Consider the following 25,800-nt stretch of genomic DNA (forward strand, 5'->3'; position numbering starts at 1 on the left):
TCCTTCATTTATTCTAAGGCCTACTGCTATAGGACGTCTTTCAATGTAGGAAAAGGATATCATGCCACTATTGCGATATCATCCACACACGCGATTGTTATGCCTGAGCGACTAAGAAGGTTACCAACTTCACTTCATTTCTTATCGCATAGTGCAGAAGGAGAGTAAAGACAGAATTTCCAGTAGTGTTAGTCAGAGTTGTCGTTACCGACTGAATGAGTTTTCCGCTGACACCTAAGTCAGCAAGCGCTTCTGCGACTTTGTCTCGGAGAACACTCTCAAATGTCCACTTGGTTCTGGTACTGTGCTTAATTCATCATCATCATTTATAGCCCTACAACGCGGGGTGTGTCAAAGCTTCCTTCAGAATGCTCCTTCAAAGCGGTCGATATTGAGCTTTTGCATCGCAGTTACGAATTCCCAATTTTTTACATCGTTTGCCCCCGCGTCTAACCCCTTTTGGGTGTTTGGCCGAGCTCCTATTCGAGGAGACGTGCATCTTGATGTTATTCCACAAATGGTGGAACCCACAATTTTAAGCCGACTCCGAATGGCAAATATTTCTTATGAAGAGCTTTTGCAGAAATTTACTCGGAGGATTGCCATTACCTGTCGTGGGCGGATAGCTATTAGAAAAAACGTTTTCTATTGTATAATTTTGGTATTTCATGCTCGGAGATTCGAACTTACGCACCTACGCAACCCATTCGGCTACGGCGGCCTCCTATGCACTTAATTGGGGCCTTATAAATTCAATAATGGCCACAGTTTAACAGATTGGCTGTAGTTTTCGATATAACGGTACTTAAACATTTCCTTTGGAGCGCTAAGAGCTCATTTAGAAACAACCTTCCATCGTGGATTCATATTCATTTTTTTAACTAAATATATAGGGTGATCAATCATGAGGTGCTTTTTTCAATAGTTAAAAAAAACAGAAATGTAAATTATGTTCAAAACCTTTATTTATCATTTGAAAGGACATTCTTTGACATTTACTTTTTGAATATGACTTCATTCAAATGTTGGCCGCAACTACGCTTAAGGTGGTCCATTCTGAAGGTCCAATTTTCAATCATTCGACTGGTATGTCGTGAATAACACGCGTAATGCTGGCTTCCAGAGCTTCAATCGTAGCTGGTTTATCAGCATAGACCTTGGACTTCACGAATCCCCAAAGAAAAAAGTCCAAAGGTGTGATATCACAAGATCTTGGTGGCCAACTCACAGGTCCTAAACGTGAAATCAGCTGCTCTCCGAAATGACTTCTCAATAAAGTCATTGTTTCACGAGCTGTATGGCAAAACATTTGTCACAGAACGCTGATTTTCATAATACAGTTGAACAATTTGTAGACGTTGTTGCGGTGTGAGTCTTTCCATGATGAAATGCCAAACGCTGTTCAACAAATCCACGATGACAGTTTGCCACAACTCGCGCGCGATCTGTAAAAAAAACGCAAATGAAAAAAACTCCTCTTAATTGATCACCCTATACTTAAATTTCAACATTTTTTTAAGTAAAAAAATAAAATATTTTATAAAAGACGATTTTTTAATATAACTTCAGATATTTCCGTAAATCATCAATATTGAATCTTCTTCTTCTTCTTGATTGGCGCGATAACCGTTTACGCGATTTTGTCAGTGCTTAAAAAGGGCGCCAGTCATTTCTTTCTTTCTTGTGCTAACCGGCACCAGTTGGACACACGAATTGAAACCAAGTCTTCTCCACCTGATCTGTTTAACGACGAGGAGGCCTTCCTCTTCCTCTGCTACAACCAGCTGCCACCGCATCGAATACTTTGAGAGCCGTAGCGTTTCTATTCATTCTGAAGACATGGCCCAGCCAACGGAGCAGCTGGATCTTTATACGCTGATGTCTATGCTGGATTGCATTACCATTTAGCTCCCAATCAAATTTTTCCTATACCTTTACCTTCAAAACTGAAGCCAATCTGACACAACACCATTCAATTTATAAAGTCGTGATTAAGTAAGACCAACTATCAAAATCTTTGCCAGATTTTGAACATCCACGATGTTCTCCCGGAAATGTGGAAAGTATGGCACTTTCACTAATGGAACTCCACCAACTTACCAAATCCATATATTTTTTACTGATGAAATATGATAGTCCCCCTGCTTTCAAACCGCATTATCCCAATAGCTGATTAAGAGGGCTTTTATTAAGCTTACGAGCACATCACCATAAACATCCAAATAAATTATGATCCTAACTACAGAATAGCCGGTTATGTGAGATAACGTTTCGCTTCCTCCGCGAATCAGAAGAATTTAATATCAAAACCTAAAATCTGTTTCTGGTGTCATATACTGATGTCTACATAATTATGGCGCCCTGCACTGATCACTGGTGCTCTGACTGGACTGATGACTGGTGCTCAAGGTGTAGGCAATTGTAATTTCGAAGTAGTAGAGGAATTCGTTTATTTAGGAGCTAAGATTAACATCGTTTGGACGGAGTAGGAAATAGAGTAGTGATACTCTCCATCTCTCTTTCTTTCTTTCTCTCATTACAAATATTATGAAATCCAAAGCAAGTCAACAAAATCATAACAAAGTCCTCCACACAAGCGTCGGGCCGAGATGAGCGTCAAGATGACCGTAAATGGAATGCCTTCAATATCTGCATAGCTTAGCATTTATGTATATTCCAAGTCTGCAAGTGGCTGCTGCTGCCGTACGTGCCCACGACAGTCGATTCTACTTTATTGGAACGACCCGAACTTATATCCAACCCAGGACTGCCACTCCAGCAGCATTCCCCAAACATTTAAGAGAATATGGGAGTATATGGCGTTACTACTGCAAAAGCCGCAGCAGATCCAGAATGCAGCGAATTAACCGCTCAGAATTGGCTCAGGCGGACCCATTATGCAGAAAATACGCTGAGAATATATTTAATGATGTTAAGTGCTACTTTGGACTAAGCAGGCAATTAAGTAGTAAAGTCCTCTCTCGACGAACAAAACTAACATCCCGTAAGGTTCTCATCATGCCAGTCCTAACGTATGACGCAGAAGTCTGGATGATGACAATATCTGATAAGGCGGTACTTGAAGTGTTTGAGAAAAAGATTCTGCGGAAGATTTTAGACCTTTGCACGTTGGTGACGGCGAGTATCGCAGGCGCTGAAACGATGAGTTGTATGAGTTTTACGACGACATAGTCTTAGTGCAGCGTATAAAGATCCAGCGGTTAAGCTGGCTGGGTCATATCGTCCAAATGGATAGAAACGTTCCGGCTCTCAAAGTATTCGATGCGGTACTAGTTGGTTGTAGCTGAGAAAGGGAAAGTCCTCCTCTAAGTTCGAAAGAGCAGGTGGAGAAGGACTTGGCTTCGCTTGGTGTGTTCAACTGACGCCGATTAGCACAAGAAACCTCTGCGCGCTTTGTTAAGGGGTAACACAACTGTACACGCGTAAAATAAACACGATTTTTAAAGAATTTTTTTGTATAGAAGGAAAGGGGAAACAATCACTCTGATTTGGGAAGTTATTACTTATATACTAAAATACAAAACTACAAAGTTTGATCGAAAAATGTTACAAAATGGCGGCATTGGAGACATTTTTGTAATGTGGTTTCTCTTGAAGGAGTTCCGCGGCACGCAGCACAGAGGGTGCAAATTTTAATCTGGAACAAAGAAACATTTTTTTTCTTAATCTAAATAAGAATAGCTAGAGAAACACGTAGGGGATTTAAAAAATATTTATTTTTGTGGAATTAGCAACCATTTGAAGGAAAAAACTCTATTTTGGACTAAAAAAACGGCACTTAAATAATTATAACAATCGTTTAAATTAATCTATCGAAAATCCCCTACGCTCTTCTCTTGAGAAGGTTATTATACAGACGTGGTAAAAAACCTGATTAAAAATATTTAAAATTGTTTGAGTTATGCTGCGTGCCAATTTCAGAAAACGTGTTTTGAGAAAAACGCGTTTAAAGTTTGGAAATTTGGTCGTTAGGTAGCAGTCACTAACGCTTGGTTAAAAGCTTAAAATATTTATGAAATAGACTTCGGTAACGTATAAAACTTTTTGTTCTGTATTTTAAAAGGTTCAAAGAATTTTTTAAGCTTATAAAAAAAAAATCAATTTTTTGAAATTTCTACAGTGGTGTTACCCCTTAAGCTCGGCCAAAATCGCGCAAACGGTTATCTCGTCACTCAAAAAGAAGAAAGTAATAGCAACACTTAAATCAACTCATCTAAAGACCGTCTCTTAGCTGCAACGCCTTTACTAATCACATCGATATCAATAATTAAAAGTTTTACGATTCAGACAGGGTTTCACATTTTAGGCTACAAAAATAAAACAAAATCAAAATCATCAATGGCAAGCCTCCGAGTGTATTTCTGCCATGAAAAAGCTCCTCATAGAAACCATTTTCCGTACGGAGTCAACTTAAAACTGTAAGTCCCTCCGTCTGTGGAACAACAACAAGACGCACACCAAAAATGGGAGGAGGTGTTCCCACCAAAATCACCATGTCTTTCCTTTTGATTCTAAATAAGTCCGTCTTCAGGACAAGGCAAAACTTAACAATTCCCCCAACTTGCGCGGGTCTTAATAAAACTTACTTATTTGCTACTACGCGTACGAGAACAACAACACCTTAGAGTTTCACTTATCTAAGTTTTTCTATTGATATTACAATAACTTCACAACTTTCCCCCCAACACAGATGCCGGCCTGGTTTGACTTGTGGTCCACGCGACTTGATCATTTTGTTTCTGCCTTGTCAGAGAAGAAAGTGGAAAGCCTTAATCTGGATGAAGAGATCAAATTTTCGCTGCATGCACCAAACGATTATTTCTGGTTGACAGTGGAAGTGAATGGCGTCAATTGGCGCATCTATCATATACCCTTCCTACAAAAATTGGACTCAAAGTACGATGCTTCCCACGAGATATCCTACGATTCGGGTCTTAAACGTGAGTTAAGAGAGAGAGCTCACATAAGCGCTCTCGTTAAATGAAACTAAGTAAATTAAAATTTTTAATTTTTAATTTTTGCAGGTTCCTGCTCGGTAATAAATGGCATGATTAATACCTTCGATGATTACCTAATCAATTTGAGCGAATACACAAAAGTGACGGTGGCGAATCACTGTCAAACACTATTGGCAGCCGATTGTTCAGCGTTACCAGAGATGGCCATATTCTTGTTGCCCTCACCCGAAAGTGGTTTGAGCGCAAATTATGGTTTGCGTGTTTATATTGGACAGAATTACTTTACCTTTAGGCCGGTGGACAATCACACTAAGCTGCAGGACGATGCGCCCATATATATAACTGTCAATAGTAATGAGGCATTGATAAATTTGCGTGAAACTCCGTATCGGTATCCAGAGAATGAGACCGACTACGATTTCCAGTGAGTATAACAACCAACATTTACACAAATGATTGATTCGATATTTTAACTATTTTTACTTATATGAAATATTACAGCGTGGAATTAACCGAACATAATATTTTAATCGTTGATAATGCGCAAATGCACTCGAACATACAATTCGACTTATCCAATGTGCTGAATTTCGAAATTTACGGCCTCTACAAGAGCAAAATGTGTGGTCTCTGCAGCAAACCATTAAATACAATGCAAAATTACACGCTCTGCATGCAGAATTAAGAAGTTATAAGTCCGGTAGCGCGGATAGCAAGCAGGCGAATGCAGCTGCACTATCCACTATCCTACGTATAACTGCATATGCATATATGATTGTAGAATTGCACTTTTATTCATAGCGTAAAAATTGAAACACAAATTAATGAGGAGATACAATAAAATCAACTGAGATCTAATGACAATTCTGTGTTATTTAATGAAACATAAAAGCCTTTTCAATTAATTCGAGGGGTGTACAATTTACATAAAAAAGTGTCATAAATCTTGAAAATTTGAGAATTCTCTGTCCATTTAATTTACATAAAGAAAGGTCGTACATCTAGAAAATTTGTGGATATTTTCTTCATAGAAAACAAAACTAAAACATACAATTCAATTTTTAAAGATCATAAACTTCGTTAAAAGTTACAGTAATTGCAAATTAAAGTCTTTGCAAATTCTAAATTAAAAGCTATGCCATTTAACGTGGCATTTTGAAACGTATCTGATATTCGCGATCACGATGCAACTGTGAGAGCAAATGTATGCGTAGTTGTACGATATTCTCCAGTGATTGATTACATAGCTGACAAGTGATCGGTTGAATGGAGCCATCACTAAAAATTGCAACAACATTAAAAATTAACAAAATTTAATGCAATTAAGGTTATTGTATTATAAATTTACTTACAATTGACGCAAACGATGCAGCTCCTGACAGTGTACACCCAAAGCGTGTATGCGATCGAATTTCTCATCGTACAACTTGAGTGCAGCGTGTAAGGGAAATATTGAACGTTTACCATAGATGGGTTCTGTCTCGATCACTTCTTCCGGATCGTAACGTTGCCAGACATTGTCGAGGCTATCTACGTGGGTCTCAATATATTTGCGATTTTTATTTAAGAGTCTGTTGGAAAATGAAACACAGAAAATTATTAAATTAAAATATATAAAAGTAGAAAAAACATGATATATAAAAAGGGAAAGCAAATTAAAGAACAGTAAAAAAATTATGATACCCCTAGACACAAGTTTACGGTTATAAAAATTAAAATAAATTAAGAAGTGAAATGAAGAACGATAAATGATAAATGATAAGTGATAAGTGATAAGTGATAAATGATAAATGATAAATGATAAATGATAAATGATAAATGATAAATGATAAATGATAAATGATAAATGATAAATGATAAATGATAAATGATAAATGATAAATGATAAATGATAAATGATAAATGATAAATGATAAATGATAAATGATAAATGATAAATGATAAATGATAAATGATAAATGATAAATGATAAATGATAAATGATAAATGATAAATGATAAATGATAAATGATAAATGATAAATGATAAATGATAAATGATAAATGATAAATGATAAATGATAAATGATAAATGATAAATGATAAATGATAAATGATAAATGATAAATGATAAATGATAAATGATAAATGATAAATGATAAATGATAAATGATAAATGATAAATGATAAATGATAAATGATAAATGATAAATGATAAATGATAAATGATAAATGATAAATGATAAATGATAAATGATAAAAGATAAATGGTAAGTGATTTCACGTTCATGCCCGTCGTAACCAAGTCTGGTGTATGAGAAACAACTTTCGATTTTTTAAGCAAAACAACAAAAAGAGAATATTGCATAATTCAAATATAAATAAATAATTGGCGCGTTCACTTCTGTTAGATATTTGGCCGAGCTCCTCCTCCTATTTGTGGTATGCGTTTTGATTTGCTCACACAAATGGAGGGACCAACAGTTTTAAGCCGACTCCGAACGGCAAATGGTTTTTATGAGGAGCTTTTTCATGGCAGAAATACACTTGGAGGTTTGTCATTGCCTGCCGAGGGGCAACAGCTAATAGAAAAAAAATAATTATTCAAATATATAAAAATAAATACAACTAAACCGCGTAAAAAAATATATTATTGGATTGGGGAATAGGTTCATAGCGGTTTCATATATTGTCTGGCATTTGGTTTGCTTGGCATAGGTAAGTATTCATTCGATAGAACTCTTTCTGCTTTACAAAACTATGTTAATTGTATTTCTCAGTTATTTAATTTTTTATTAGTTTTGAGGCTTAGAAATGGGGTATCGAGGAGGCAAAAATCAACATTTTCGACACCTGCGACACCTGTGTGGAGAAGGTGTTATAGGCGAGTCTACAGAACGAAAGTGACTTGCAAAGTTCAAAAATAATGACTTTGATGTTGATGACACGTCCCGCAGCGGAAGGCCTTCTTCCGATAAAGAACGTCTCAAGTCAATTTTGAAGGAGAACAGTCACCAAACCAGTTGTTAATTGGGAGAAAATAAACTGTGATCATAAAACGGTTCTAAATCACCTTCGTTCAATGTGATTTACTGAAAAATTGGGAGCCTCGGTGCCTCACGAGCTCAACGAAAAAAGCAAAGAAAGTCACCTTCAAATTGCACTCAGCATCTTGCCCGCCATCAAGCAACACGCGGTCATAAACAGCATTTTTTGTACCGAATCGTAACGGGAAAAAGGAGTGGGTGGTTCCAGGAGATACGCCAAAGGCGAGAATCAAGACGGATCTTCATCCAATGAAGATCATGATATGCCTTTGGTGAGACTGGGAGGACATGGTGCACTGGGGAAATACTCGAAAAGAATACCACGGTCGACAAGGAGCTCTACATTGCCCAGATACACCGCTTGAATGCAGCTATTCGACTGAAAAGACCTGACCGACATGATTAAACCATACTCCTTCACGATAACGCCAGGCCCCATCTTGCACAAGTCGTCAAAGCCGCATTCCAAGTGCTCGAATGAGAGGTCCTTCAGCATCCGCCATATTCTCCGGACCTTGCACCGACCGATTACCATCTTTTCCGCTCCCTGTAAAACCATATGAACCATATGTTACCTTCGATAACAAAGAGGTCCTTAGAAACTGGCTCATTAAATTCTTTAGTCGAGAGTTGGAGAGATGTTTTAAACAGCAACAGCGGATATATGATTGATGAACTTTCTGATATAATTATTGTTTTTTGTTTGAATAAAAGTCTTCGGTAAAACGCTACGAACTTATTCCCCAATCTAACAATTCAAATATAATTAAATAAATTTAAAACAAATATAATAACTCGAATATACTAAAAACAAATAAAGGGTTTTTCAATAAGGACGGGTAGATGTTGAAATGGAATAAAATGGCGTTTGCTGTGTGGCATGTAGCGCCGTCCTGCTGGAACCACATGTCGTCTAGGTCCATATGGTTCAATATGGGCCATAAGAAATTGGAAGGGCCACCACGTCTACCGAAAAATGGGCGCAATGCGCGCAACTTTTGCGTTAATGAACACTCATTTTGATAATAAAGTTTTATTATTTGAACGTGCTGTTCAATCGTGTAACTTGCCATGATGATTTGGCATAAACAACTGAATAATAAACAAAAGATTTGACAGATGTCACCAAAACAAAATGGCTGCCACAGGGCGCCAAAATCGACCCGCGCCAATTGAAAAACCCTTTATATTTAGATAAATACAAAAAAAAGTATAAAAAAATAAAAAATAACACAATTTAAGTTGCTTACCTTATAATTAAGTTTTTAATTTTGGCTGACAAATCTGCGCGCGTATTTGGCAATATCGGTAAAGTCTCACAACCTGGATCGGTATACAACATTGTGTCCATGCAATATCGTAGCTGATTGATCTAAGTAAAAAAGGCAATTCCATTTGTATAATTTTAAAATTTTTTAGGTACATTTTAGAATTTATATTTTTGAAATTTTTAACATCTCACCAATTCTATATCATCCTTCAAAATTTCTGAATCCAAATTTAGCACGATATCATGCTCCTCATAGAGTGGCTTATATGTTTCTTCGTTGTAACCCAATCCCGCAAGTACCGTAACATATTTGGTCTTATTACTATTCCGTTTTATCTGCATAGTAGGACAGAAGAGCAGCGTCATTAACGCACCAAAACCGTGTATATTTGGCATTAACGTAGTAGAGCGAGCAGTAAGCGTTTCCGCACTTTGAGCTTCCGTTATACTCGCCGCGACAATGAGACGCTCATGCACATCTTGCGGATCTGTATCGATCAACACCGAATTCACAGAGTCACGTTCGACATTCACACTCTTCCAGGTACCTATGCGGACAGCTGAACAAATCTTTGTTTCTAGCGCACTATATGGACCGCGCAAATTAATAGCTTTGGTGCAATACTCGCGTGGTGGTGGATCGACTTCCAAGTCGGTTTCTTGTTGTATTGAACGCATATACTCTTCATTTTGTTTGGAATGGTCTTCATCTAGGAAACGTGTAGCAACTGATTGTTTACGCAAACGAAAATCATGATCGGCCTGTAAATTAGCGGGTATAAAATATGAAAATTAAAATATTTCACAAAATGAATATCACAAATAATAGTGAACCTTGGACATGTAATTCTCATCTGACTTGTGTGCAAGTCCCTTCTCCACCAGTATGTCATTCAGCGTGCCTGTGGCGGTTTTTATAATGACATTCGAAACACCGGCAACCACGGAGTAAACTTCTATTTCGACTACACCAGCATCGGCTGTCTGCTGCATAAATTCCATAGCCTCCTCGGGCCATTTTCCGCTTGGCGACTTCACCGATGATGGCTCCACCATAACTAAGCGGCACTCAAACATACGTGGCGGTATGTCAACGAGGGACTCACAGCGATAGGGCAAACGGCGCAATTGTTCGAAATCTATAACATCAGTGTTACCATAGTCGACGAAGAATACCTAAGAAGTTAATTGTTTGGATAAAAAAAAGGATATATGAATTTTATGAAAAAAAAAAACGGATTTTCTTTGAAGACCAGCTTGCATCAGTAAGAAAATCATTTACAAACATTACAAAATTCAAATCAGCCCAACACTTTGGACTTTTTTAGCATAAAATTGCTAAATTTAACGCAATATTTATACCAAAAACCATTCAATTTAATATTAAATGTTTCTACAAAAATCTGGATTTTGAATGGAAAAGTCAAACATTAAAAATGTATAATATCAAATACCTTAAACTGACAATGCTGCCGAGCCGCAGTCAACACTTTCAAGACTGTGGCGCGATGATATTTATTTTCAAACGGTGCCGCCACCATCATGCCTTTAGATATGGCCGCAGGGTTTCTGAAACGACCACACTCCAGGTCTTCTGGGTTATTTAACAAGGCATTAATTTCGCGTAGGCGCTCCATTTCAGATAGCGGTTGGAAATAAAATTTCCTGCAACTTTCAATCTGAAAGGAAATATATATTTTTTGTATATAAAATACATAACAATAAGCAAGAGCTTCTCACATGTGTAATGTAGCCACGTATCATTTTCTGGAAAACCGATGGCAATACAATCAACTCGGGATTTTTTATTTGTTTCTTAGTCGGCTGCCAAATGCCTTCAACCATCCTGCCAATATGGCGCTCCTCCGCATATTTCACCTCGTTGCGTGGGCTTAAAAGAAATAGATTATACAAAATTCTATCAAAAAAGTTCCATTAAATGGCAAACACTTACTCCATAACACGCATGGTGGTGCGCATGCCGAGCATACGCATGCGCACGGCCTTGTATACCTCAGGACATACACGTCCTGGGACAACCAGCCTATAGGCTCCACCTTCAGAATCGTCATCCCGATCATTTTTGAATGTGACAAACACACGCTCGGCGCCCGGTTGAAAACGTACCTCGATATTTTTAGGATGTATGCGCACAGCACGAAACAGATCTTTAATTGAGCCCGCATACAGCTGACCAATGTGACGTGTATTGAAACCAGTAAAGTAGACTGTGTTGCAAGGATCATTGCCACAAAGTGTGTGATAAATGCCACGTTCACGCTCCGTGTCATTCAAATTGGAACGTGTGAAATAATTGGGATAAAATGCGCCAGCTATGATTATTTTCAATATAATTGTCATCTCCCGATCAATCCAACAAACGCGTTGATAAGCCTGTTGTTCACGTATGCCATAGGATTTTAGACGGCTACGCAACTCTGTAACCAACAAATGCATCTCCTTCATTGATCGCAAATTAATGAAGAAACGTTTGGCCCAATTGTATTCGGGTCCTTCCTCGTGGATATTTTGTTGTTCGCGCATTGAACTCCAAACCTGAAACAATCAAGAGGTTAGATGTGGTATATGAAATATTACAGTGTTCTAAACTTACGCGATAAGCACTCAAAATGGCAAATAAATCAGACCCAGAACCATCTGCCCAGACAAGTTTTTGTATATATGCATCTGCTTCACCCTGACCACGACGATCGACGCTCGACTTGAAAATTGAACGCACGCTTAAGCCGGCAGCTAAACAAAAAATTATCAGCATACATTAGCAAAGAAGAAAGTGCGAAATATTACAATTAGAAATCTACCTATTATAATCGTCTCATCCAGAGCACTAAAGATATAGCCCAGCAATATGAGACGTGTTAAACGTATATCCAATGGCATGCCGGCCATCACACGCCCCATAAAGGTCAAATCACCATCTTGTATTGAGTAAACGCCATTGACAGTTGTGAAAAGTGCGCCCACCTCCTTCAGCGTCAATATGGTGTTGTGTATATCGGAAAGATTTGGCGGTGTCATTGCCAAGCCGAGTATATCAGGCGGTGGACCCATATCGAGCAGTTTGGCTTTCAGCACAGCATTCTCCAGCGGACAACGCAGCATTTCCGCGGTGCTAAACTCTTCCATGTAATGCTGAAATTATCGAATAGTTATTAAAAAGAAATTAGTTGACCGAGTGTTTTCTTGGCATACATCATAAAAATTCTTTGAGACCATACGATAGACGCGGCCATTCATGACACGACCTGCACGGCCGGCACGTTGACGGCAATTTGCGCGCGACGCCCAATGCAATTGCAGTGAAGAGAAATTTGTTGCAGTATCAGTAATTAGCGATTTCGTCAAACAAAAATCAATGACTGTAAATAGAAAGTACAAATGTCAATGTTTTCAATTTTCAATGAAAACTAGCTTTTATTTCTTTCACCGACCATATTTAACATCGGGCACGGTGATAGAACTCTCTGCAATATTTGTAGACAATATTACTTTTCGAAATCCCCCAGGTGGGTTGTTAAATACTTTGTTCTGTTCATCCGGCGAGATTAAAGAATGTAAACGTATAGGATAGAGTTTTACATTGTTGCTGTAACGATAAATCAATTATTTCTGCTTAATGTAATGAACTCATCCATTCGTACTCATCAGATTCGCTTAGTAATTTTAACTTGCTGGACATTTGTTCAATTTCGTTGATACCCGGCAAAAAGATGAGTATCGAAGTTTGCTGTAAAGGGCCATTATCTATTGCCACAGCGGCTTCCTGTTTTTCTATATTGTCTATAACAATAATCAATTTAAGTGCGATATTAAACATTTCTTTAGAGATGCCAGGATCAGAAATGTCTACGTCGATGTTCTACAAAATAATAAAACATAGAAAATCAATTTATCAATTTACAATATAAACGAAATACTTGGCACTTACTGCACTATTTATACGGCCCAAATCGGATAAGTAGAATTCGCGTACTTGAAAAAGTCGACGCGAGTCCACACGCAGCACTGGCGCTGGTTTGCGACGTATAGTAAAGTAGTCGGAGAACTAGAATAAAATCGTATATTTAATTCTTAAATAAACACAAAAATACTCTCAACACTTCTACCTCTCCTGCATTAATGGTGGCTGACATTAGTACGATTTTTACATCACGTGAATTTGTAGTTAGCAACTTTCTTATAACTATAAGTAGGAAATCCATTTCCTGATCACGTTCGTGCACCTCATCAAGAATTATATGTGTGAATTGTTTGAGTGATTTTTCTTTAATCAGTTTCTGTAGCAGCACACCAGTCGTGCAGTAAATCAAGCGTGTATCTTCGCTAATATTGGCATGCAGGCCAACCTATAAAATAAACAAAGCAATTAGAAATTGTTTTTAAGTGAATTGATTACCACCAGCTTACCTGAAAACCGACCACAGAACCTTCTTCCCATTTTCTTTCTTGGCAGACGCGTCTAGCAATTGATATTGCCGCAATACGGCGTGGTTGTGTGCAGACAATTTTGCAGTAGTCTCGATTCTCATAGGCCTCGTCAAGTATATATTGAGGCACCTGCAAATTAGATTATTATCGAAATTTATTATGTGGAAAAATAAGCGCTATAAAATATGGAAGAATGACTCCCACAGCTCAAAACTAATACTTCATTTCTATCTAAAATTAACTTAAAGAGATTGGCAGACCGAAGATAGAGAGGCCAGCGGGAGCACCTCTACAATTACGAGATGACGAGATACAGGCCAAAACAGATCGACAATTACTGGACCGGACAGTGTACAGACAGACTATAAACTCCAGGAACGGGAGACACTTACCACCTTCTTAAGCTCCCTATCTCCGAATGCCGTTATCGGTGCCCAACCATCACCCATAACAGTCGAAGAGCTCTAGCTACCCCGATAACCCCGCGTAAAGCAGGTAAAACTCCTACTTATCTAGAATCGACCCCGACATATCCATATATATAACATATGTCCAGCATGTTAAGGCACACCGACATGACATTAACCTTTTCACATGCCCCCTAAAACCAACTCATATAACACCCGTCTCCCTCTGGACGCAACCTGTCGAAACGACAAGAGAGCCTGAAAAATGTTTTGTTAAGGATTTTTTATTTATTTTATTTTATAGCTCGGGAATATGTTAGCGCACCCACAGGCGCAACTCGCTGCAAACTATGTTTTGTGAAATAAGAAATTCTCAAAATTTTTTCGCTTTATTTCGACAATGAAATTAACATCATTATAACACTTGGGCTGAAAAGTCCCGTGCCTAATGCATACCATAGATGACACTAGTTTTATTGCATTCACCTCGTTCTCGGTCTGTACTAACCTTAAAAAGACAGCAAAAATTTCATGATATTCTATTTATTGTTTCGTGAGTTGAAATAAGTGTTAAGGTGACGCTACTTTTGTTATTTTCAAAACAATGGATCAAAAAGAATTTCGTGCTTTAAAAATGCCGTTAAAGCGAAGCTCTGTTCAGAGTGGGTGCCGCGTTTGCACACTTTCTAGATAACGCACCTTGTCACAAATCAATCAAAACAATGGCACATCTACATGAATTGAACTTCGAAATGCTGCCACATCCACCGTATTCGCCAGCGACTACTGTCTGTTCGCAGATACTACTGTGTCCAAAAAATAAGGTGACATTGTATTTATTTTGAAAATTCTTTATTTATTCTTCCAAATCAATTTCATCCCCTTCAAAGTAATCCCCTCCCGACACAATGCACTTATGCCAACGTTTTTTCCAATTTTCGAAACACTGGTTGTAGTCACTTTCCGGGATGGCCTTCAGTTCCGTCTTCGTTGCGGCTTGAATCTCCTCTATCGTGTCAAAACGGTGTCCCCGGAGCGGTCTTTTGAGCCTGCTGAACAGCCAGAAGTCGCACGGTGCCAGATCAGGTGAATACGGTGGTTGCGGAACGATATGGGTTGAGTTTTTGATGAAATGATCACGAATTACGAGTCCAAAAAATTCAATGTTTTCGGTACCAGTCGAGATTTGACGCGCTTGAGGCCCAAAACATCCTTCAAAATGGTATTGACTGAGCCTTTCGATATGCCAACATCATCAGCAAGGTCTCTAATCGTTAATCGACGGTTTTTCAACACCAAATCTTTGATTTGTTGGACGTGAGCTTCGTCAGTTGAGGTTGATGGTCGCCCAGGACGCTCTTCGTCTTCGACACGTTCACGACCGGCTTGGAACTCACTATACCACTTGTAAACATTTTTTTTAGACATAGCCTCATCACCAAAGGCTTTCTGCACCATCCTCAACGTATCCGAAAATTGATTCCGCAAACAAAATTTAATGCAAATTCTTTGCTCAACAAATTTCGACATTGCAAAAAACGAGAAACTCACTTTTAGCAGCTCACAAAACGACGCGTATCTCAAACAGTAAATGAATATTTCACATGAAATTTGACATAGATGTCACTCACAGTACTACCAACCTAAAAAAAAAAAGAATTCTCCTAATCCTTCAAAGCGCGCAGTTTAAAATCAAATGACACCTTATTTTTTGGACACAGTAGTAAATCCTGCTACAAAAGTGGTATCGAAATGTTGTTGTTGTAGCAGCATAAACATGGGGAGCTTACATACGGGGAATGCTGCTGGAGTGGCAGTCCTTGGCCGGATATAAATCCGGGTCGTTTCGGTAACGTAGAACCGACTGTCGTGGAAACGTGGTATTGAAATTTTAGAGCGGCGCTGGAAAGATTGCATTGTTCTTGATGGAAATTATGTTGATGAATAAAGCTAATTTTTAGCACAAAAAAAAACGGTTTTCTTTGTTCGGCCCGAGACTTTTCAGCCCATGTGTTATAAATACACCGCACCAAAATATTTAAACCCCTTTTTTGAAACCTACATCGATTTGAACTAAATAACTTCCTTTAGAAGGTTTAATCTCGAGGACGTTAATATAGAGCATTTGACATATGGACCAAAATGTGATAACCAATATATCTCTAAAACCAATTAAACTAGGGAACTGAAACTTGGCACGATCTCAAATATATATATATATAATTGGTTGTTCCACAAATGGAGGGGCCTACAGTTTCAAGCCGACTCCGAACGGCAAATATTTTTATGAGGAGCTTTTTCATGGCAAAAATACACTCGGAGGTTTGCCATTGTCTGCCGAGGGGCGACCGCTATTAGAAAAATGTTTTTCTTAATTTTGGTATTTCACCGAGGTTCGAAACTACGTGCTCTCTGTGAATTCCGAATGGTAGTAACGCACCAACCCATTCGGCCACGATCTCAAAAATAGTATATGGTAAAAAGTTGTAGGTATAGGAAGATGGGCACCTTTCATAACAGTTTTCTGACTAATCTTCAATTTCGGAACAATGAGATAATAAGTGCTGTTGTTGTTGTTGTTTTAACAGTAATGGTAGCCCTGTCAGTGCAAGGCATATCACCGATCATCTTCGTCTAGCTCATCTAGGGGTAGGCCCAGGAAACATGCTGTTTCGACAGGTTGAGTACAGAGGAAGAGGGGTGTTAGATGAGTTGGTTTTAGGAGGCATGTGAAGAGGTGGTTAGTGTCGTGCGGGGTACCTTCACATGCCGGACATGTGTTTGGAATGTCGGGGTCGATTCTGGATATGTAGGAGTTGAACTTGCTACAGTATCCAGAACGTAGTTGTGCCAGTGTTACACGAGTCCACGGGGAAGCTGGAGCTCTTCGTCTGCAATAGGTGGTGGTTGGACTCCGATTACGGCATTCACGGGACGGGAGTTCATAAAGGTGGTGACGGTCTCCCGGTGAATGTAGTTTATTGACTGTCTGAATACTGTCCGGTCCAGTAGGTCTCGGTCAGTTTTGTCCTGGAGTTCGTCAGCGTAGTCGAGGAGGTGTCTCCTGACGTGCCTGGGAAACCTGCGGTAACACCCCAGCAGGAACTGCTTGCTGAGCAATTTGTTGTGCTCCGCGACTGGGAGCATTTGTGCCTCGTTGTGCAGGTGTTGTATGGGTGACATCAGGAGGCACCCGGTCGCTGTCCGAATGGCGGTATTCTGACATGTCTGAAGCTTTATCCACTGCGAATCACTAGTACCAGGCGACCAGACAGGCGCAGCATAGTTCAGAACCGGTCGACCAATTGCCTTGAATGTCGAAAGCAACAGTTCTTTGTCTTTGCCCCAAGTGCTGCCGGCAAGCGATTTGAGGACCTTGTTGCGATTTTGGACTTTAGTGGCAATTGCGATTGTGTGCGCAGAGAAGGAGAGCAAGCTGTCAAAGGTTACGCCCAAAATTTTGGGGTTGTTTACCGCCGGAATTGGTGTGTCGTCGACTTTTACCTTAAGGGACAGCTTGACCTCCTTTGTCCAGGTGGTAAAGAGGGTCGCCGTGGACTTGGTGGGGGAAAGTTGGAGATTCCTCGCAGTGAAAAAGCGAAAAAGGTCGGTGAGGTAGTTGTTCACTTTGGAACACAGGCCATCAATGTCATTGCCCGACGCCATTATCGTGCAGTCGTCAGCGTATGAGATCAGGGAAACTCCCGCTGGTGGTTGGGGGAGCTTCAAGATGTAGAAGTTGAACAGCAAGGGAGAAAGGACACCACCCTGCGGTAAACCTTGCTTAATCTTCCTCTGCTTTGATGTTTGATCTCGAAAAATCACTGACGAGTGCCCACCGCTCAGGTAGTTTGCGGGCCACCTCTTCAGCCCTGGCGGGAGTGTCGACTGATAAATATCATCTAGTAGCGTGGGATGGCTGACTGTATCGAAAGCCTTCTTCAGGTCCAACGCTACTAGGACAGTCCTCTCGCAGGGGCGGTTTTGGTTAAGCCCGCGGTTTATCTGAGCGTTTATGGCGGTGAGGGCAGTGGTGGTGCTATGCACTCGTCGGAATCCGTGCTGATGAGGGGCTGGGGGGCAGGTGTTTCGTGAAGAGTGGGAGTAGGAGGGCTTCAAGTGTCTTCACTACTGGGGAAAGGAGAGTTATCGGCCGATAAGATTCCCCTTGGTTGGCGGGTTTCCCAGGTTTCAGTAGTGGGACAACTCTCCCTGTTTTCCACTTGTCAGGGATGATGAGAGTGGCCAGGGACAGATTGAAGACCCATGTGAGGAATCCTACTCCCAGAGGTTCCAGATGCTTCAGCATCAGCGCGTTTAATCTGTCAGAGCCAATGGCTTTTGATGATTTTGATTTGTTGATGGCCCCCTGAACCTCATCACCGGAAAAAGTAAGTGGCGCACTGTCGTTCGTCAGTTTGTGCAGCCCTCTGGTAGCACGACGTTTGGTTCTGTCGACCGGATGATGCAGTATAAAAAGCCGGCTAAAATAGCTCGCGCATCACTTCGGGTCCGACGAAGTGCAACCGTTGAAGGCGATAGCCACCTTGTCGTTGTGCTTCGTCGGGTTCGACAGAGGCCTAACGGTGGACCAGAGCTTACTCACCCCAGAGGTGAGGTTACAGGTCTTCAGGTGCTCAACCCATTTGGTCCGCTTATGTTGATTTACCAGTTGCCGATCCCCAAATTGAGATCCCGTATGCGGCGATCCCCGGGATCGGCCTGGTGTAGGTGTTCACGCTCGTTTGCTAAGCTGGCTGCTTCGGCTGGGAAATGGGGACGAATGTCCTTAAAACTTCCAGCTGGAATGAAGCGAGCCGCAGCAGCTGTGAGCACCTTGCGGAATGCGCGTTCGCCTACGCGCACTTCAGTGGGGATGGGAAGAGCGGCGAAGGTGTCCTCGGTAAATTCCGTGAAGCCGGTCCAATGAGCTTTGTTAAAGTTTATGTATGACCGGTGATTCGCGGAAACAAAGTCGGCAGGTCTCTCAATCGAGACGATAATGGGCAAGTGGTCTGATGCAAGCGATAGCATAGGTTGCCATGTTATGCCATTTATCAGACCCGCGCTAGCTATTGTTAGGTCGGGCGAGCTGCTGCAATTGCCCACTACCCTGGTGGGGGCGTCGTCGTTCACAGTGCTGAATGTCGAATCGTCTATCTGCTCTGCCAGTTGCTGTCCCCTACGATCATTTGGCAGGCTTGAATGCCAAAGATCGTGATGCGCATTGGCGTCACCTACTACCAATCGGTTTTCACTTCTGATGAGCGCACCTATATCAGGGCGATATCCTGCCGGGCAGCAGGTGACAGGGGGTATATATACGTTAAATATTTCGAGCTCGGAATCGCCTGTCCGGACAGCTATGCCTTGACATTCTAAGGTGCTGTCCCTGCGGTCGATTCCTTCATCGATGAGACGATACTGCACTGTGTGGTGGACTATAAACGGTAGGCTACCTTCATTGTCTCCCTCGCGATCGTGTCTGTGCACGTTACAGCCATCCCTGGTGATCAGAAATGGCCTAGCGTGCAGCTTGGTTTCTTGGACCGCAGCTATTTTAATACTGTGCCGGCTCATAAAGTCAACTATCTCGTCGACCTTCCTCGTGAGTCCGTTGCAGTTAAATTGTAGAAGCTTGAAGCTTCTCGGTAAAGTCTGTGTAACTCGGGGGGTGAGGGACGCGTGGGGTTGTCTACGTTGGACCTGCTACGCAATCCACTGTGGTTGTTACGGCCTGATGGTGGTGGGCGGCCGCGCCTCCGGGGGCGGTAGTGGGTGCAGAGCTCTGCAGCAGGGGGCAACGTAGGCAGTTGTCCACTCACGGGTAGTGTGCAGGCCGGAACATCTCCGAAAATGGCACCAGCCATTGCAAGAATTGCATTGGACTGATACCAGATTCCGAGGTATTACGGCCTGACACACGGAACAGACTGTGCGGGGGACCAGGAGCTGCTGGTTTGTCCCCGCACTGGGGTTGGAGCAGGAAGGAAGGGGAGGGGTTGAGGGGGAATTGTGTTGCTCCGCTAGGCTCTTCACCGTGGAGGTGTGGGTTGTGGTGGCGGTTGGTAGTGCCGGCCTATCAGGGGGAATAGTAGCCGTGGAAGCATCAGACGCCTGCTGGCGGGAGCAACACGTGGCCACATACCGTGTGGACCACTCCCTGTGTGACTTAAGGCCTGAACAGGTCTTAAGGTGGCTCCACTCGTTGCACTTGTTACACCTAACTGAGGTGGAGTTCGGGTGAAGCCGTTTGTGGCAGACGCAGCAATAGAATATTTCTGGCCCAGGGTTGGATTCGATTCCAACCCTGAGGAGAAGCATTTGGAGCAGGATTGCTGCGAGGATTTGCTCCTGTGACGTAAGGGGTGGGGTGATATACGGTTCACTAGACAGGGCTAGTATATTGGGGCGGCAGCCCTTGGTCGGGAAAACCCCGAGTCATTCCGGTAACGTAGAACCGGCTGCCATGGGAATAAGTGCTCTCAAGACTTGCTGTTGCATTCAATATTGTATTGGGTCTATAAACAGCACACCTGCTCTGACTTTTCACTTTGGCCTTAGTGGTAAGTAATGGATCGAATTTCCTTGTTTTTCGACACCTTCAATCGTTACTGAAACTAAACTACAGATAATACGACGAGACTTCCAATATTATTTTGTACAGTGTAATAATTATTGTTGCTTTAACATAAAGTGATTTCGGCTCACCAACCAGTAGTTAACAAGTGAACAAAATTTCCCTTGAATCCTACGTTGCATATAATTCGGTAGGTTTCAATGCACATGCACATTAAAGACGTTGTACACGTAGCACTAGAGTTGCAACTTTGATTTTATTGTTGTTGTAGGAGCATAAACATTCCCCATACATGTTGCTGCTGAAGAAACAAAATGCATTGCTCTTGTTTTTGTTCTACTGCGACTACCTGTTTAATGTGGCTTGGGCAGGACTTAACTGTTTTGTTTTAACAGTTCGCAAAGAAAAAATGTTAAAACAAAATACATCTAAAAACATGCAAATGGACAAAGGATTAAACTTAGTAAGAAATTGGAATACAAAAAACATCCTTGGCGGATTAGCGGAGCAAAATTAACAATCAGCTGTAAAGGTTTTTCTTAATAGATATTGGTTTGGTGGAATATTTTATTGTTTTTGATTGAAGAATATAACAGTAAGTAGAAGCAATAATTAATTTAATTGTGCAATTTGCTGCTAGTAATACATTGTAGGTTCGAACCTCGGTGAAATACCAAAATTAAGAAAAAACATTTTTCTAATAGCGGTCGCCCCTCGGCAGACAATGGCAAACCTCCGAGTGTATTTTTGCCATGAAAAAGCTCCTCATAAAAATATCTGCCGTTCGAATCGGCTTGAAACTGTAGGTTCCTCCATTTGTGGGACAACATCAAGACGCACACCACAAATAGGAGGAGCTCGGCCAAACACTTAAAAAGGGTGTACGCGTCAATTATTATATTTTATAATAAACAATAACAGGTTAAAGCGTCTATGGACACAGGCTTTTTTCTATTATCTGAATGCTTAATTAATAATATCTAACAAAAATTGTATTAGAATTATGTATACACACCTCTTTTCTTTGCCGGTAATTATTTTATTTAGTTTTTACTTCTACGTTTCTCTTTAGTAACTATAATTCTCGATAACACAGGGTTGCACAGCAGAAAGTATATTTATAATCTCAGATTATTTTATAATCTCGGATTTCAAGAGAAAATTTTGTATGGGTAATCTCGCTTTTTATTTAGGAATTGGGAGTTAAGCTCGGAAAAGTAGATAATCTAGTTATATGTCAACATTTTATAAAAGCTTAAGAGCAAAATGCAAAAACAAATCTCACATGTATTTTGTTTTCGCTTTTCGTTTTCAGATTGTCAAAGCAAGCTGAGTATTTCTAAGGCGTAAGAATTTGCTTTGATGATGGTTTGTAATTTATTTTCAAAACATTATTGAGGATTATATTGAAAAATACAAAGAATATCGTGCTTCGGATTTAATTACTTGATAATATAATATATGCATATATCTCAAAGATGGCCCAGCTTAAATTTAATGAAAAGGGCATGCACATATTAAAATGTATTAGATACACATAAATAAAGGTTATGTTAGAGACTTTAAGGTGGCTTAACATGAAAGAACGATTTGAACTAAACACACTTATGACAGTACACAAAATCAAAGATAAAAATGCACCATTATTTTGAACGGATAGGATTGAATACGCAAAAGTGCAAAAATAAGAATAAATAAATAATAGAAATTTTAGAATTAGGTATAATCAAAGCAATAAAACACAAAAGTCAATGTTTTATATAGGTTTGAAATTGTATAATACATTACCGATGGAAGCAAAAAACGAGAATGCAAAGAATATAAAATAAAGTATTTAAGCAAAAAAATGTAATGTAAAATATTGTAAATACTAATAAATAATAATAATAATATAATAATAATAATAATAATATAATAATAATAATAATATAATAATAATAATAATATAATAATAATAATAATATAATAATAATAATAATAATATAATAATAATAATAATATAATAATAATAATAATATAATAATAATAATACAATATAATAATAAAAAACCACCCTAATTCTAAATATTGCAATTTTCTACGTAAACATCTGAAATTTCCCCACATTACACAAATAAAAATAAAGTGGTTCGATGGGCCACACTGCCCGAGGTTGTGACATTTTATGCGCACACAAACGGCTTTGTTTTTAATACACTTCGTAGACTTTTTGTGGCACCTGCAAACAACGATTAACCATGGAATCTGCCGTCTTCGAAGACTGCGGGAAACTAATAGATATGTTTGTTCACGCCGGCAATAACGATTTCCCTTCATTTTGTAAACAATGGAAGGCGCTGCAATTCCAACACATTTACTTTGCGCAAACTTCATATATAGAAATAATGCAAACGACTACGACTATCATACACTGTGCAAAGCGTGACTTGTGCTATCATCAGGAATATGACAATCACAAAAATGTCCCAGCAGAGGATAACACAAAAAATACGACAGCACAGCACTTGACGGAAGAAAAGATGCTACGAAAAATCGGTTGCTTATATCTACTATATGCCATTTACTTCAAGCAGCCTACGGAGCATTTTATCAAAATTGAAGTAAACCTCGAAACTTGGCGAGTGTTAAAAAACTTCGTAGATTCATTGCCCATGACAGCAGATATGGATGCAGCTCGTTACGTATTTTGGCGTTTATTAGAAGCGGGTGCATTCCGATTTACCGCCCTAAACTATTGCGTCGGTTTGGAAGATTTGGTGGACTTTGATAAACTTACTGATAAAGAAAACACAGAATTTTGGTCCAAAAATAGAGGCAAGGAACTTGGACAGCAATTACAAGACTTCCCTGCTACTCGGCGTATACTACCGGCATTATCAGTACTTGAAGATGGTTATAATGAGATGAAAGAAATGTTGATTAAAACTAACACAAATGGCATGCATAAACAATCACTGCCATGCACTACGATTTTCAAGAGCATTGAACAGTGCTTTCATAATATACAGTCTATAATTGACGATAGGGAGGGTGGAGTAAAAAAACAAAAATTAATGCAAATAGAAAATAAAAGGAGGAATTTGAAGCGCAAAGGTTTTAGTAACACTCATGATGCAAACGAAAATGACGACGGAGTAGTTAACGAGGAGAAGTCAAATAAATATAAAACATTGAGGCGAATGTCAGCTCGTACGGTATTCACTGATGAGTTACCTGCGGATTTGTTGGAAGATTTGGAAGAGCAAGAATCTACAGACAGCTTAGAAGAGCAGGGAACAATGGAATCAGGTGAAACCGAAGTAATTGAAGATAACGCATTAGAGATAATAAATGTAAAATTAACAGATTCACACGAAAATAAACAGCAAACTGAAGAAATGCGGGAAAATCCTCATGGAAAAGAACAAAAAGCGATTGAACAACAATTAAATGATTTATTACAAGCAGAATTAACCGAAGAGTTTATAACGATCCCCGCAAAAAAAACAACTAACTCAACTGCTAATTGATTGCACCAAATTAATAGCCTGTAAAATCTGTAAAATTTCCGGATAAATGTATATGTGCATATGTATGTATAATAATAACAGAAAAATAAGATTTAACAAAGACTTTAGAAGATAAGATGTAGAAAATTAAATAAATTATGGATTATCTGAAATATATCTATTTGGATTAAAGTTACTCGGTTATATTAAAACAAAATCTGGGTTTTACATGTGTATCTCGACAACAAAAACGATACACTCAAGTAACCCGGGTAAAACTCGGGTTGACTTTGAAATGAGGACTACCGATTTTGGGGAATAAAAAGGATACTGGTGAGAAAGCTGGAGTTGGCTTTAAAGTGAGGACAATCGATTTTGGGGAATAAAAGGGATACCGTTGGAAAGCTGGAAGGGAGACCCTGTCCAAATACACTATTTCAGCTATGCAATCCTACAGTTTTCAAGTTATATGTTCCTTATGAAGAATTAGGGCATTAAATTTCTCTCTACTACTTTTGTTTTTTTTCTTTTCTAAATCCTTCTTTTCTTTTCCTTCTGCTTCTTTTCTTCTTATTATTATAGTTAAGCTAAATATATTGGATTGATTTGTAAATGAACTGGTGTAAAATTTAGATTAAGAAACTTGTATGTTAAAAATATTCCAGATCTATGTAATATTGTTGAAGTACTATTAAAAGACCTTGGTCTTACTATTTCTATTTATATAAACAAATAAATCCACAAATTAAATTAAAAAAATTAAATTAAATGGGTAGCCCCGTTTCGTTTGTTTTAGAAAACTTTACAACATACAATTTTTAGAAGTTCAATAGCTTTTTACACTTGTGTAATCTTGAAACCATTTCTAGTAGTTTAATTTTCTAACTTACCTGCGTTGTTTTGCCACAGCCAGTATCACCCTCAAGCACTACAACAGGATTCTTACGTATGGCATTTAATATTTGATCTTTGTTGTCATGTATAGGCAACGATTCATCGCGCTTCAGATTGAAATTATATTTGGAGTATACACCATCGTCGACTCGGAGTATTTTTGGCTTAGCATCTTCTTCTTCACTCAAATCTTCAAGTTCATCCATACAAGTAGACGAAGTCGCACCTTGCCGTGAAGAATGAATGTCTTCCATCGAAACATCTTCCTATTATAATAAAAAGAGAAAACAGATAGCATTATTTGCCCAATCTTTAATTGACTCTTAATTGCTATAAACTTGCATCCAGCATTCTCCTCCGTTCCTTTTCAGCAACAGGCTTTGAATACTGATCACCAAAATATTCGCGTTTAATGGGTTTTCCATTATCAAATTTCCCCGCAGTTGCGGCGAGGTCTCCTGAAATGTAACCACGAAGTGCAGGCTCGCGTTTGAAGTCTTTCGTGAAATTGAAGAATTCTTCTATTTCATTCATTTTCGTTGCAATAAACAATTAAGTTTATAAAAAAAAAATACTGTACGTTTGCCAACAAGCCTCTAAAAATTTTACAATTTACACAATTATCGCAAAAGAAGGTTCTTCTGTAAATATTTCTCTCCGTTATTTCCCTGAAAAGTGCTGCCAATTATGTTTACTACTTGTATGTAC

General features: G+C 39.4%; 3 protein-coding genes across 8 annotated transcripts in view; 2 read left to right on the plus strand and 1 right to left on the minus strand.

The window, feature by feature from the left end:
- Positions 1-5,843, plus strand: part of LOC129247982 (uncharacterized) — a 40,511-nt gene extending 34,668 nt beyond the window's left edge. For all 6 annotated transcript variants that reach the window (XM_054887374.1, XM_054887381.1, XM_054887389.1 and 3 more), the window contains exons 18-20: positions 4,712-4,961; positions 5,046-5,403; positions 5,481-5,843. In XM_054887374.1, the coding sequence (XP_054743349.1) occupies positions 4,712-4,961; positions 5,046-5,403; positions 5,481-5,664 (792 nt within the window). In that variant the 3' untranslated portion in view covers positions 5,665-5,843. The remainder of the gene's footprint in view (positions 1-4,711; positions 4,962-5,045; positions 5,404-5,480) is intronic.
- On the minus strand, positions 5,833-25,774 carry LOC129248018 (probable ATP-dependent RNA helicase spindle-E). The gene is made up of 18 exons (XM_054887426.1): positions 25,435-25,774; positions 25,089-25,358; positions 13,703-13,852; positions 13,402-13,641; positions 13,224-13,340; positions 12,937-13,154; positions 12,727-12,881; positions 12,488-12,654; positions 12,097-12,427; positions 11,889-12,028; positions 11,229-11,830; positions 11,015-11,165; positions 10,729-10,953; positions 10,109-10,450; positions 9,467-10,036; positions 9,255-9,376; positions 6,332-6,550; positions 5,833-6,257 (listed from the first exon to the last, which is right to left on the minus strand). Exons 1-18 carry the CDS (start codon positions 25,624-25,626, stop codon positions 6,122-6,124), a joined length of 4,347 nt encoding a protein of 1,448 aa, XP_054743401.1. The 5' UTR covers positions 25,627-25,774; the 3' UTR covers positions 5,833-6,121.
- Positions 22,838-24,718, plus strand: LOC129248036 (snRNA-activating protein complex subunit 1). The gene is made up of 2 exons (XM_054887448.1): positions 22,838-23,998; positions 24,056-24,718. The coding sequence occupies exons 1-2, from the start codon at positions 22,948-22,950 to the stop codon at positions 24,217-24,219; spliced, it is 1,215 nt and encodes a 404-aa protein (XP_054743423.1). The 5' UTR covers positions 22,838-22,947; the 3' UTR covers positions 24,220-24,718.
- Positions 25,775-25,800: the final 26 nt, after the last annotated feature.

This window comes from Anastrepha obliqua, chromosome 1 (genome assembly GCF_027943255.1).
Source record: "Anastrepha obliqua isolate idAnaObli1 chromosome 1, idAnaObli1_1.0, whole genome shotgun sequence".
Lineage (NCBI taxonomy): Eukaryota > Metazoa > Arthropoda > Insecta > Diptera > Tephritidae > Anastrepha > Anastrepha obliqua.